This window comes from Equus caballus, chromosome 6, assembly GCF_041296265.1.
Source record: "Equus caballus isolate H_3958 breed thoroughbred chromosome 6, TB-T2T, whole genome shotgun sequence".
NCBI classification, from domain to species: domain Eukaryota; kingdom Metazoa; phylum Chordata; class Mammalia; order Perissodactyla; family Equidae; genus Equus; species Equus caballus.
This window is the reverse complement of record NC_091689.1, coordinates 40,408,203-40,421,954: the sequence shown is the minus strand read 5'-3', so window position 1 is coordinate 40,421,954 and position 13,752 is coordinate 40,408,203. Positions and strand designations below refer to the sequence as shown.

Sequence of the window (13,752 nt, the reverse complement as noted above, 5' to 3'; positions counted from 1 at the left end):
TTACATTAAAACAGTTGCCTACTGTAGTAATTTAAGCAGAACAGTAGAAGGTAAAGATGCTGTGAAAGATTAAAAGTATATAGTCCAGAAGTATTTGCTGTTGTAGAGCTCTTTTCTCTCCCAGTAATTTAGAGTTGACTACTATAATTGCTTCTTCCGGAAGAAAATCTCTCCCCTAGTGAGACTCTGTATTGACTGATGTTTATGTATGGATGAGAGTGTGTGTGTGTGTGTTTATGCGTACGTCAACTTATTTCCACTGTGATGCAAATTCTTAAAAAAAAAAAAGTCCACTCTCAAACATTCATAACAATAGTGTTACTGGAGGGTTTATTTCCAAATGGTGGTCTTTGCACTGCACGGCAACATCTGTTTGCGTTGAGTATCTGCAGCATACTGCAGACAGCAGATTGAGACGCAGCCCTGGTATATGTAATGCTGAACAATGTAGTTATTTTTCTTTCCTGATGAATTTAAACTCTCAAGGATGGAAAAGTGTTTGGTAACAACAAAGTATTTTATTAGTACTTCATTACTCTTGTTCATATGCTTCTCCAGAGCATCATGTTCATAGTAACAAGGGCATTACTGTTAGAATAAAGGGAATGTGTGTGGTGTGGACCCAGCATCCACCACCATACTTTTAAACAGAATCCCAGGAAACGCTCTTCGCTGAGAACGACAGACCAGTGTTGCACTGTTTCTAAACATTAAGCTCTCCCTGGTTTATTCTGGCACTACCTAAGTGACCTACTTTTGTTATAGGTATCTGACTGTGTCCCCAGGAAAGGGAACCACCTCAACTGTTGAATTTTTAAAAGCCTTAACTGTTCTTTCCTCTTTCTTTTGTGCCTAAACACCTGTTCTCTCCAGATGCAGCTTCTTAGGCATGGATGGAGCTGAGGGGTATGACTGGAAAATGAAAACATAAGATTATTAACAGACATTCCCCACAGGTATGCAGAAGCTTCTGGTACTCTATCAACTTAACATTTTTTTTTTTTAAAGATTTTATTTTTTCCTTTTTCTCCCCAAAGCCCCCTGGTACACAGTTGTATATTCTTCGTTGTGGGTCCTTCTAGTTGTGGCATGTGGGACGCTGCCTCAGCGTGGTTTGATAAGCAGTGCCATGTCTGCGCCCAGGATTCGAACCAACGAAACACTGGGCCGCCGGCAGCGGAGCGTGCAAACTTAACCACTCAGCCACGGGGCCAGCCCCTCAACTTAACATTTTTATCAAAGCCTTCACTTCTTGGAAAGAGAAAAGGTGCCTGATTTTGAAAACTGTGGTTGATATAGGCCTCCAAACCTATGGTTCTTCTTGACTCAAATAAAAGGAAATCAAGTTGAAAAAAGTCAAACACATGTTTTGAGGCCTGATTTCTCCATTGTTTGAGTACAAAACTGTAGTCCAGAAGCTCTTGTGCTATTTGATTTTCAAACAGGAACACTATTACCTCCTTAGTATTTTGAGAGGAATTTTTCATTTGTAAGGGGTATGTGCATTCCTTCTCCAATCCTTGCTCTCCTCAGACACAACACTGCCTACTCTAAGATCATGCCCAAGGTTGCACTTTAATAAACAGTAAAGATTTTTTGTTTTTGTTTTGTTTTATTGTTTTGTTTTTTGGGTTTTTTTTGAGGAAGATTAGCCCTGAGCTAATATCTGCTGCCAATCCTCCTCTTTTTGCTGAGGAAGACTGGCCCTGAGCTAACATCCATGCCCATCTTCCTCTCTTTTATGTAGGATGGCTGCCACAGCATGGCTTGACAAGCGGTGCATAGGTCCGCACCCGGGATCCGAACCAGAGAACCCTGGGCCGCCAAAGTGGAACAGGCGAACTCTGCTGCACCACTGGGCTGGCCCCTTATTTTTTTTTTAACAAAAAAACATTGTGGTTTTTTTCTTCTGCCTTACAATCTGCTTTTAAATTTAATTTTCATGTGGGGACCTATACGGCCGAAGATAAAGGCACAGTGTGTAGACAGATTTAGAAGATGGTATGAAAACTCATTCAAATATGTGCAAGTTGATGTTTTCATTATATTAATATAGAGATTCCTAAATGGGTCACCAGCTTAGAAATCATCTTTAAAATAGAAATAAATAGCTATTATCTCGTGCCTATCTTGTCTAAGAACCTTGTTTAAATGGCAATGGCTCCGTCTCTGTTGAAGGCAGCTATACTGCTGTCACCATATGAGGTTTTAACCAGTTACGCTTTTGCATCCATTCAATCCATCTCCTAGAGCAAGAAAGCAAAAACAGCCCGAATTAGTCTCATTCACAAACCAGGACTCAGTACTTAAGAACTCTAGTGCCACAATCAAGAGAGGTGAAGCTGGGGTTTATGCAAAAACACACTCTCTGGAGCCCTGTCATCCTCACGTCCCTGCAGCCTCCTTCGCTACATGAGAACTGCAAAACACAGGCTCTCAAGGTGCTGTGACCTGGGTGTGCACACCTCTGAGCCACTTACGGTGCCAAGAGGCTTCTTAGTGATCGGAGGCATCGAGGTTCTGCTCCGCCCTTCAGTGTCTGGTAAGTTGTTAATACAAACTACTGCTGAAGTCTTGCCCACTTACTCCCCCTTGAGATGGTGCTGGTGAAAGCTGTCCAGAACTTTCTCAGGCTCCTTCCAACAAGCCGGCTTGGTTTAACACCAGACTTGAGACTGAAACTCCTTCTCCCGTTTTAAAATGCCTGTGTAACTGAAGACCACAGCAGCTAGAGAATGCTTTTAAGGCTTATCAGTAAATACTAAGAGGCCGAGATGCGTGAGTAATGCTTCTGACATAGAAAATCCCAAACATTCACTAACATTTGCAAATTTATAGATCCAATAATCCACTTAACTTCCAGTTGGGTTTACGAACTGAAGCACCAGACTTAGAGGAGTGGGTGGCCCTTCTCAGGCAGCAGCATGAAGAACTGTGACTTAATATCCTGGTTATGGGACAGATGTTTTCTGGGGAAGATTTTAGGTAGTTTTCCCCCTTTTGACTATTCCTCTTGCTCTCTCTCTCTTTCCATCATCCTCTTTGGTAAGCATGTTTTTTAATTTAAATTATCCTTATTTCTGTCACAGGGTGGAGTTGAGAGCACAGAGGAGGCTGAGCTTGGGCCCTCCTGCCCCTGCCTTTCCTGCTCTCCACATCCATCCATACTCTTACGGTTCCATCAAGAGGACGAAGGGAGCCTTCACCACCCCTCTGATAGCAGCAGGTCTTACAAATAAAGCTGATAAATCTCGAAAGGACATTAAGTGTTCATTACCAGCTTCTGCCACATAACTTTCTTGCTCATGAAACCAAACCAAGCCTTTCCACCTGAGCAGAAAGGTCTCTAACAGCTTCTTTGTGGTTTGGTCGCCAGAAGCAGGGGGAGAGGAGGTGAAAGAAGCCCGGCAGGGGAGGGCTCTGCTGGGTCTCCAGACCTTGGAGGGAAACGAGTGTGGGGAGCAGACAGCAATCAAGAGGATTTAGTGAAATGCCAAGGAACTGACATCACCGGTTCTTACATTTCTGACTAAGTTCCTCACATAGGTGAGTAGGTTCTGGTTAATAAAGTTCACTGTTGTGCGAAAGACGTCACGGAGCAAAGACGGTGTGTGATTGGCCACCTTTTTGGCCAACAGCATGGACAACATCAGCATGGTCTTCTCCTTCTCCATGTCTTTAGGATAAGTCTGCATGACCTGCTCCAGCGCAGAAGTAAGGCACTGTCTTCTGTCCTGCACAGGGGTGAAAAGAAGGGGCACACAAAACCCACTAGCATTCTTCCCTCTGGAGGGGAAACAGTCCTCCACTGTTAAGTATGAAGAAGCATGCTTTCATTTGGAGGGACACACTTATTAAATAGCTAAGGAGGTTGGAGGAGAGAAGGAGAAACAATTTCATTTTGAACAGCAATGGAAAGGGAAGGCTGAGATCACTCCCAGAGTGGGATGCTCATTAACCACACACGTGTTTAGAGAGCATCATGTCTTCCCATTAGCGCTAGGCATCCTCTGCCTCTAAGGCCCTTAAAATCAGGAATTATTGAACTACCCAAGACATCCCATGCCTATCTTACTGGCATAGACCTCGCTAAAGGGAGGAGAATGAAGGGGGCTACATGTGACATTCCCACCTACATGGGAGAGGCATACTGTGGACAATTAGACCTGAAAGGACCTCACTGAACCATGTGCAAAATTAAGTTAACATTGTGGGAGAGGGCCCAAGGCAAAATATCACTAGATGTTTATATATGCTATGACAGTTGCTGGAGAACGTCAGACAGGGAGAGATCACTAGGGTGGGGACAAGCCTTCCTGGAGGCAGGAGACAAGCTGGCTGAACAGTGGAGGATGAATAGGTTTCTAGGTAGTGAAGGGCACCTGCATTTTCAGCTGAGAGTCAAAAGAATGGAAGCTTTCTCTCCTCTGAACTCTTGCAGGAATACATTTGACAGCTTTGGGTTACTTCCCTCTCCCACTAAATTTCCTCAGGAAGGACACCTTAGACCTCTCAGGAAGGGTGCCTTAGACCTCTCCCTGTATCCCACCCCCCCCCGAGTCTAGCAAATGGCAGAAGCTCTGTAAGTATCTGTAGATTGAGTATATCCATGAAGTCAAAAGGAGTAGGCTAAAATGTCACTTTTCTTGTCACACTTGGGTAAGTAACATAAAGTTCTCTATTGGCATTTGTATTCAACTCCCTATAACTGAAGAAAGAATAAGTTATTTCTGGAAGAGTCACATACATTTTGTTAATCTTTTTGGTGGCTTTTATCCCCAAACTCTTGACTCTGACTTTAGGTTCAGGTTTCCTAAATGTCAAGTAACTTAATTCTTTTGAAAGACAATTAACCATGCTAGGATTCTATTTCCAGTTCTTTTGTAGACAGTCATGAATTGAGTCACCTCACTGGACACTGGTCGGTCTGACAGAAGACAGAGGACAGACCTTGTTAGTTCAACTGACAACTGAAAAAGCCCTCACTGACCCAGATAAGGCACTGGCGGACTTTCTCACTTACTTCCTCCGACAGGTTCACATTCATAAACTGCATTGCCAGGTTATTCACCAGCCTTGGGTGGATGCTGTCGTCCATCCTGTCCCCTATTTGGGCAAGTTGCCTGGCGATATGCTGGATTATTTCCTCTTGACTCTCAGAATCTGAATGTTCAGGCAGGGGCAGCAGAGAAAAAGCAGATTCAGACAATCGCCCTGGTGGACACCCTCATCCCACGCCACCCTATACAGAAAAAGGATGGGATTCTGCTTTAGAACAAGGCTGGCTCCTGTTTCCGAGCACACCATGGCGGTCCCAGCCGAGCATTTGCTTTCCTCTCCTGGGGCGACAGTGTGAAGACCTGGGGATCTGTAGTTCAGGGGAGCACGGGCAGAGGGCTTGAGTGGGTCTGAGAAAGGAAAGGGCCTGAGTGAGCAGAAGACTGGCCTGGAGAAGCAGGCCTCTCCAGGAGTACGGGTTCTACATCTGCCCACTAAAAGGATCAGTGATGCTGGGCATCCATGACTACGGGCAGCTGAGGCAGGAACACGACAGCAGCCCTTATGGCTGCCAGCTCTAAACTCCATCCTTTAACAGATGTCAGCCTGAGAAGTCGTACAGTCAGAGCTCTGCAGTCAGATGAGCGAGGAGCCCCGCCTTCGCCATTCCCTAGCCACAGACCCTGCCACATCCTCCCCACCTGCTTCACAGGGCACCCACCTCCTCTCCCAAGTCCTGTCTCAGTAAAATCTGACGTCTTCACTGTGACCTAGAACGCCCTGGATGATCTGCGCCAGCCTCTCTAACAGAAACTCTCCCTACTTGCCCCTTCTCCCTCGTCTCCGGCTGCACTGTCCTCCCCGGAGAGCACGCTCCTTCTCTGCCTTCCTTATGGTCTACTCAAACGCCACTTTGTCCAAGATTAACACCCCCACTTCACAGCCACACACCCGCCTCCTCCGCCCTCCCTTTTCCTTCCTTGACACTCACTACTGTATCATACATTTTACCTGCCTGTGTTGTCTGCCTCCCTCACCAGAATGTAAGCTTCACAAGGGCTCTGATTTTTCAATGTTTTGTTTACTAGCAAATACGCAGCACCCAAAAACAATGCAAGGCACACAGTAGGTGCTCAATAAACAACTGCATGAATGAATGAATGAGTAAATGAATGGACCCTGTACCCAGTGCCTAGTAAGTATTCAATGAATGCTGGCTTTTATTATTTCTCCCACTAAATCCTATACTTTTCTCTGTTCTTGCAGTTTCCCTCTGGCTTCTTACTTACCCAGGATAAAACTCTCGTCCTCATCCTGGTCTTTGCTTTCGGGGCTTCAGTCCTGCTCACTGGGTTGAGAGGCCCGAGCCTAGGTCCTCAGAGTCACCCTGGGCTTTCAGGGCAGTGATTCTAACCAGGGTGTCCATCAGAAACACCTGGGGAGTCTCCATCCTAGACCATGCTGGGTCAGGCAGCTGGAGCAGGGCCCAGGGCCTATGCATTCTGCAAAAGTTCCTCATGGAACTCCAGTGTGCACACTACTGAGAACCACTGCTCCAGGCCCAAATCTGGGACTGGCTGAACCTCAACACGCTCCCCAGCCTCGCTCCCTCAGCCGTCAGCTCAGGGCGGCCTCCGTCAGTGGAGGCAGCGCCAGTGGCCGAGAGGAGTGAAAACTGAGGTTGGGAGGACAGCACAACTGTGAGGAAAGGGTGAAGAAAGTCTGGAAACTGTGATGCAGCACCGGGCAGTGGGAGCACGACTGGGTCCAGCCCCGAGGAAAGAGGCCTGGCCCCAGTCTCGGCTCAGCTGTGCCCTTAGTTGTTTGATTTGGGGCTTGTTGTTTACCCTTGTCTGGGCGGCCATTTCCTCATCTGGAAATGAGGTTCAGAATAGTTCAATGCCCCAGTTATCTGGTAGATAATTACAAGCCATAATATATATAAAAGTGTAAGGTGCTATACAGATGCAAAGAATCATTAGAAAGAAACTGAGTGGATTTCCAATGACTGGAAACTCAGCTACACCTGCCCCCTGGAGTAATCAAGCATAGACCAAACAACCTGTGACACCAACAGGGACAGGAGACTGAAAGCGTGGAGGTGGAGACAGAGCCCACAGGTCCCTTCCAGCACTTAGGTTCCCTAAATGTTACTGGTTACAGCAAAGCCCAGATGTGGAGCAGAGGAGGCTGGGCCAGATGCCTACCTGCCTCCGCTCTTGCCACGAAGTGGCTGCACCGGTTGCCATCTGTCTGCAGCTCGTCATGGTCCTCCCACAGGTAAGCTTGCACGGGCAGTTCATGGCCCAACACCTCCAGCTCTTTGTAGAAATGACGTTTGGAGCAGTTTTGGAGGAAGCTAAACACCAGCAAGTGTGTGATGTGCTCATCCTGGAGGCCTGAACCATTGCTGACCTAAGATGAAAGGGGAGTCAGGGAGACCTGTGGGAACCTGGTCCAGCCGGAGGCCCTCACTGCGGCTGAGCTGGCAGAGGGCTCCAGGTACAGCCAGGCCTGAAATAGCCTCACTGGCCTAAGAGATCTGAATAACCCTGTGGGCACAAGGACCACTGCAAGTGGGAGAGGCCAAGTGTGCAGTGCCTGCTTTGAGCAATGCCCCCTGTGGATGCCAAAGAGAAAGCTCCAATCCAGCACCATCTGCTTGACATCCTGACAACATGCAGCTGGAGTGAGCTTCCTTTCAGGGTAGGAAGCTCCAAAGGCTGTTAGGGAAGCCAAGCAAGCATCATCATTTAGATGCCATCCTTGTATTCATATGATTTGCCAAGTCTGACATATCTTACCGACTTAAGCCCACCTTTCCTAGCTATGCATCCAGCACTTAGAAGCTCTTTCTTTTCAAAAGTCTCCTTTGTGGGCCCAGGATTACATTGTGCAAACAGCAGACTTTCAATAAATACTGGGTAGTAGTGACCACAGATAACATCTGCCTCTGGGCAGGCTTGGTTTACTTCAGGTGGGTATGCCCCTGAACCAAAACCCAAAGAGGCGCGAGGATGGTTCCTGCTCCAACCAAGGGGCTGGTGTGCTCAGGCCCTGTCAGCTCTGTGGCCCAGGAGCAGCACTAGCCCCATTCAGCATCTGTGTTCTGGAGCCAGGAGGGACATCCCTGGTGTGCACACTGCATTTGGGACAGGATTCCTGACAAAGGTGAGTACCTGTAGCATCAGCAGCCACGTGTGCTCAGAACAAGCAAAGACCTAGGATGAAAGAGGAAATAATCTGGAAGGCTAGGGATACCGAGATCTGCCCAGATAAATGCAAAACAGACATGCTGGGCCATAACAGGCCAGTACAAGAAGATGAAGGTGTAAGTAAAATTTAGTTCCATCTTCTAGGTCCTTAATATTTTTTATTAATCAGAAAGCTTTTAGAGGACGGTTTTTAGAGGGCAAATTGTTTTAAATAAATAAAATGCATAAAATAAGTTGCTTATGTATTGCTATTCAGACTTCTCCAAAATTACTCCTAAAAAAGGAAAAATGTTATGTAAAAACTCTACTGGATCAAATCGTTACAGTGAGGCCAGGTGGCATAAAGCAGCTTGGAAACTCAAGAACATGCTTCACTGCTGCTTCAAACGGTATCCTGGGTAGAAGAGAAGAAAGGAGACCTGGGGCAGTGTTGTGGGTTAAACTGTGTTCCCCAAAAAGAAATGTTCAGGACTAACCCTACGTATCTATGAAAGGGCCCTCATTTGGAAATAGGGGCTCCGCAGATGTACTCAAGCTGAGATCAGGTCCTACCAGATTAGGGCAGACCCTAAATCCAATGACTGGTTTCTTTATAAGAGGAAGGAGAGGAGGATTTACACACAGACACACAAGGACAACACCACGTGAAGACGGGGCTGACGCTGGAGCGCTGTGTTAAAAGTCAAGGACTGCTGGCAGCCACCAGGAGTGGAGAGAGGCATGGGACAGATTCTCCTTCAGAAGCCTCAGAAGGAGCCAACGCTGCTGACACCTCGATGTCAGACTCCTGGCCTCCAGAAGTGTGAGGGGAAAATGCCCAGTTTGTAGTATGTTGTTACAGCAGCCGGAGGAACTAACGTAGGCAGCCTTTGCCAGAGGCCACCTTTTGATGCAGAGGTTGGTACACAGGGGTCCAAAGTCTGGAAGCAGAACAGTGGTTGCCACCAACTATGCCAGACCAGGTTATCAATATAAGTTCAGTGATCTTTGCCTTTCCCACATAAAATAAAAAGAATAGAGTTGGCAGGGAGGGAAAGGAAAGAATTTCATATGTTAGAGGAACACAGGTCCAGTAGCCCTGAGTAGATAACCTGTGAAGTCAAACGTTCAGTACCAGTTGGCTGGAAAATAGTCTAGACTGACTGTTTTGATGAGTATGTCAAGAACAGGCAGGACAGTGCCACAAAATGGGTAAGAGGCTCAGAAGACTGATAGTATTTAATTCCAAGAACAAACAGAGCTTGTGACGAGCCAAGTATGGAACTATGACCTTTTTTGATCCTTCTAGTGATAAAAGTTGAAATGGATGTCTCAGAACATGAAAGATTTGATAGTTGTTTATCCTTTTAGATCACAGGAAAAAAAAATACATTAAGAGAAATGATCAACACTTAGAAAATCTTGCTGGATATATTACAAAACTGATCTAAAGGAGGCAAAAATAACTCTCATGCTATAAAATCAGTTCCAGTGCAAAGAAAAACATGGAAAGCTATCCAATGTGTTTGATAAATTAGAATAATCCTGGTGCCCAATCCTGGCGAAAAGAGCACCAAACAGGGGGAAAAAAACCCCAAAAAATCCCCAAACAAATGTCACTTATTTTCTAAATATCAAAAAAGTCAAAGAAGAATGCTACAATATGGATGAATAGGACGATAAAAACTAAAAAAAAAACAAACCCAAGACATTATGCTAAGTGAAACAAGCCAGACACAAAGGACAAATGGGTCTGATCCATTTCTACAAGGGACCTCAAGGAGTCCAATTCAGAGACAGGAAGCAGAGCAAGGCTGGGAGGAGTGGGGGATGGGAGCTGGTGTTTAATGGGGACAGTTTCCGTTGGAAAGATGAACAAGTTCTGGAGATGGATGGTGGTGGTACAACAATGTGAGTGTATTTAACGCCACTGGATTGAACACTTAAAAAAGGTTAAATGGTAAAATCTATGATCTGTATATTTTACCACAATTTTAAAAAACTGGAAAAAAATTAAAGAAAAATCTACAACAGGATGAAATTCTGATGGCGGGGGGCGGGGGCGGCCAAACCCTGAAATGTAAGAGGAAATTGCTCAGTATGTGACTGTGAACCCCAACTCTGTGGGACACTGGGCAACGAGTGCGTCTCAGTTTCCTCACCTTGAAGGAAAAACACTAGGAGTAACGTCACCCACCTTCCGGTACTGAAGGCTGGCACGAGAAGTGGGACAATGTAGGAGGAACCACCCCTACAGTCAGTGTGCTCCACAAGGCCAAGGTGGCCGTGACACTGTAAGTCGCAGACGTCTCAAGAATAGGGGAGAGGAGACAACAGCTGCAAGGTGGAAGGGACAACAATGGGCAGGTTTAAATGGCGCCAACCGAAGAGTGTTTTGGACATTAACAGGCCTTTATCAGGACAAGGGGAGCTCCCCAAATCTCTTCTGTTCAAGCAACTACCTCTCTCCGGAGCCTGCGATGTCTTAGGCCCTCCAGCCAACAAACTGAAAGCCCGTGCTTCCCACCTTTTAGAAGGATTTCAACAAGTACATACTGAGAACCTTCCAGGAGCCAGGTGCTGCTATGTTCAGGGATTCACAAACTGTGGGCCACTGAGTTTACTAACCGCCAAATCCTTAGACTTTTGTAGATGCCCACAATGGCTGGTGAGAACAAACATTTGGGGTGGACAAGGAGGAGCCCCTGGTGCTAGTCGCCGCGAAGACTTCACAGAACTCGGCAAAGGAGGGAAGGAGAAAGACTAGAGAGTAAGCCAATGAATGAAGAGCTGTTGATCAGATATGCCTCAATTTTCTCTTCCAAGCCTGTTCAAAAGTAAGTGCGGACAAGGCACAGTTTGGGTGCCAGCCTGCTGAAGGCCGGGGAGTGGCCTATGACTGCTGGGTGACCTCTCCCAAGAACTCTACAGCTTTTAAAGAGTCTTGAATCAGAAAGCCTCCTTGCCCCGCAGCAAGCGCCCTGGCACAAGGTGTGGGAGGGAGAGGACGAGGAGATGAGAGCGCTCTGGTGTTCTTCTTTGCTGAGCTCCAGTAAGTGAAGGTGAGGCTCCTCTCTGCGGCTCTGTCAAATAGGGATCAGGCTGGGTCCACACTGAGAGCACACACGCCAAGAAGCTGGCCCCAGCCACCTTCACTCCCCCCCCACAGCATTCCTCCAGAAGTGCACTGTCTGACCTTAGAATCCATGGCACAGGCAGCCTTGGGGCGTTTCCACTCCCTCTGGCTTGCAGGTGTCCCAAGTCAGCAGCCTAGAAGAGGACACAAACACAGGGTAGGCGGCTGGTCCCGGCAGGGACTCCCACTCTGGGCGCCCTCAGGAAAGCATCAAGGAAGCCATCCTGGGCCCTGGCTCACAGGCGCTCCAGCTATGGCAGCCCAGCTCACCTGGCCCACCCCAAGCACGCTCACCCTGGGCTGCTGCTTTCTCCTCAGCACGGAACTGGGGCAGCAACCACGGGAGCCGCCCATGGAGAGTCCTCCAGACGGAGACTTGCCAAAGCAACAAGCTCCCCAGGATCGACCCTCCAACTTCAGAGTTCAACTCTCCCGCCCCAAGCTCACTGATAGGAAGACCCCACTGATCAGGCATACAGGACTGTCTGGTTTATGAACTCCTTTTTAGTAAATACCTATATTAGTGAGTTTTGTACAAAAATAACTTAGCTAACAAAGTATACCTGGACCTTTTCAGGGCATCTGTTTATTATTCCTATGACCACTAATATGGCCACTGTCACGATTCCTTCCAACAACAAAAGTCCCAACCCATTCCTTCAGCGTGCAAGGGTTCTGGAGCATTCACTGATTCTCTCTTGTTCCACAAGTGTGCTGAGAAGTAGGCAGTGTACTGTGTTCATTCTGACTCAGTGGATAAGAAAATAAGGTCTGGGAAGAAAGGGACACCCAGGCCAGTTCTCTCCATAGGCCACATGGCTTCAATGGACAGGTAAGACCAAAAATCCACAGAGAAAGAGCTCCTGTAAAATGTGTACACAGAAAGACAAAGAATGTATATTTGACAATTACACAAAAGATTAAAACTTCCATATGGCACAAACTCCAAACTAAATAACCCATCACAAATAACTGATCAGACAACAGCCAACTGGGGATTGAGTTAAAAAGACTGTGCCCCAAAATATCCAAAACCAAGAGTGACAAATGTTGGAGAGGCTGTGGAGAAAAGGGAACCCTTATACACTGTTGGTGGGAATGCAAACTGGTGCAGCCACTATGGAAAACAGTATGGAGGATTCCTCAAAAAGTTAAGAATAGAAATACCTTATGACCCAGCCATCCCACTACTGGGTATCTATCCTAAGAACCTGAAATCAGCAATTCCAAAAGTTCCATGCAGCCCTATGTTCATCGCAGCATTATTCACAATAGCCAAGACGTGGAAGCAACCTAAGTGCCCAGCAACTGATGATTGGATAAAGAAGATGTGGTATATATATACAATGGAATACTACTCAGCCATAAAAAAGGACAAAGTCGTCCCATTCACAACAACATGGATAGACCTTGAGGGTATTATGTTGAGTGAAATAAGCCAGACAGAGAAAGATGAACTCTGTATGACTCCACTCATAGGTAGTAGTTAACATATGGACAAAGAGAACTGATCGGTGGTTCCCAGGGGAAAGGGGGGTGGGGGGAGGGCACTAGGGGTGAAGTGGTGTACCTACAACATGACTAATAATGATGTACAACTGTAATTTCACAAGGATGTTAACTTTCATAACCTTAAAAAAAAAAAAAAAAAAGACTGTGCCCACTCTGTGTGTGTATCCACATAGAGAGATGCCCAAATATACTGAACAAAAGTTTCTGTAGAACAGTCTCAATGGAATAATCCTATTTTAATATATATTTGCCCATGTGTACATTTACACACAATATTAGGTTGAACCAAACGAAATGGTCATTTTGTAGGGCAAAAACAGTCAAATTTGACAATTTCATTGAAGACACAAAGAAATGGAAAGATAGTCTGTGCTCTTGGATTGGAAGAATTAACATAGTTAAAATGTCCATACTTCCTAAAACAATCTACGGATTCAATGTAATCTCTATCAGAACCCCAATGACATTTTTCACAGAAATAGAACAAAGAATCCTAAAATTTATAGGGAACAACAAAACACTCTGACTAGCCAAAGGAATCCTGAGAAAAAAGAACAAAGCTGGAGGTATCACACTCCCTGATTTCAAAATATACTACAAAGCCAGAGTAACCAAAAGAGCATGGTACTGGCACAAGAACAGGCACACAAATATCAATGGAACAGAACTGAGAGCCCAGAAGTAAACCCGCACATCTATGGACAGCTAATTTTTGACAAAGGAGTGAAGAACATACAATGGAGAAAGGAAAGTCTCTTCAATAAATGGCGTTGGGAAAACTGGACAGCCACACGCAAAAGAATCAAAGTAGACCGTTATCTTACACCATACAAAAAAATTAACTCAGAATGGATCAAAGACTTGATTGAATGTAAAATCTGAAACCATTAAACTTCTTTTTTTTCTGGTGAG

At 46.0% G+C, this 13,752-nt stretch overlaps 1 protein-coding gene across 4 annotated transcripts in view; it reads right to left on the bottom strand.

The window, feature by feature from the left end:
* Nucleotides 1-498: 498 nt before the first annotated feature.
* The window catches only part of BID (BH3 interacting domain death agonist), a 29,281-nt gene continuing 16,027 nt past the window's right edge, over nucleotides 499-13,752 (bottom strand). For all 4 annotated transcript variants that reach the window (XM_005610818.4, XM_023642857.2, XM_023642858.2 and 1 more), the window contains exons 2-6: nucleotides 11,389-11,462; nucleotides 7,206-7,413; nucleotides 5,024-5,163; nucleotides 3,522-3,734; nucleotides 499-2,246 (exon numbers count right to left, since the gene is read on the bottom strand). In XM_005610818.4, the coding sequence (XP_005610875.1) occupies nucleotides 2,235-2,246; nucleotides 3,522-3,734; nucleotides 5,024-5,163; nucleotides 7,206-7,413; nucleotides 11,389-11,400 (585 nt within the window). In that variant the 5' untranslated portion in view covers nucleotides 11,401-11,462 and the 3' untranslated portion in view covers nucleotides 499-2,234. The remainder of the gene's footprint in view (nucleotides 2,247-3,521; nucleotides 3,735-5,023; nucleotides 5,164-7,205; nucleotides 7,414-11,388; nucleotides 11,463-13,752) is intronic.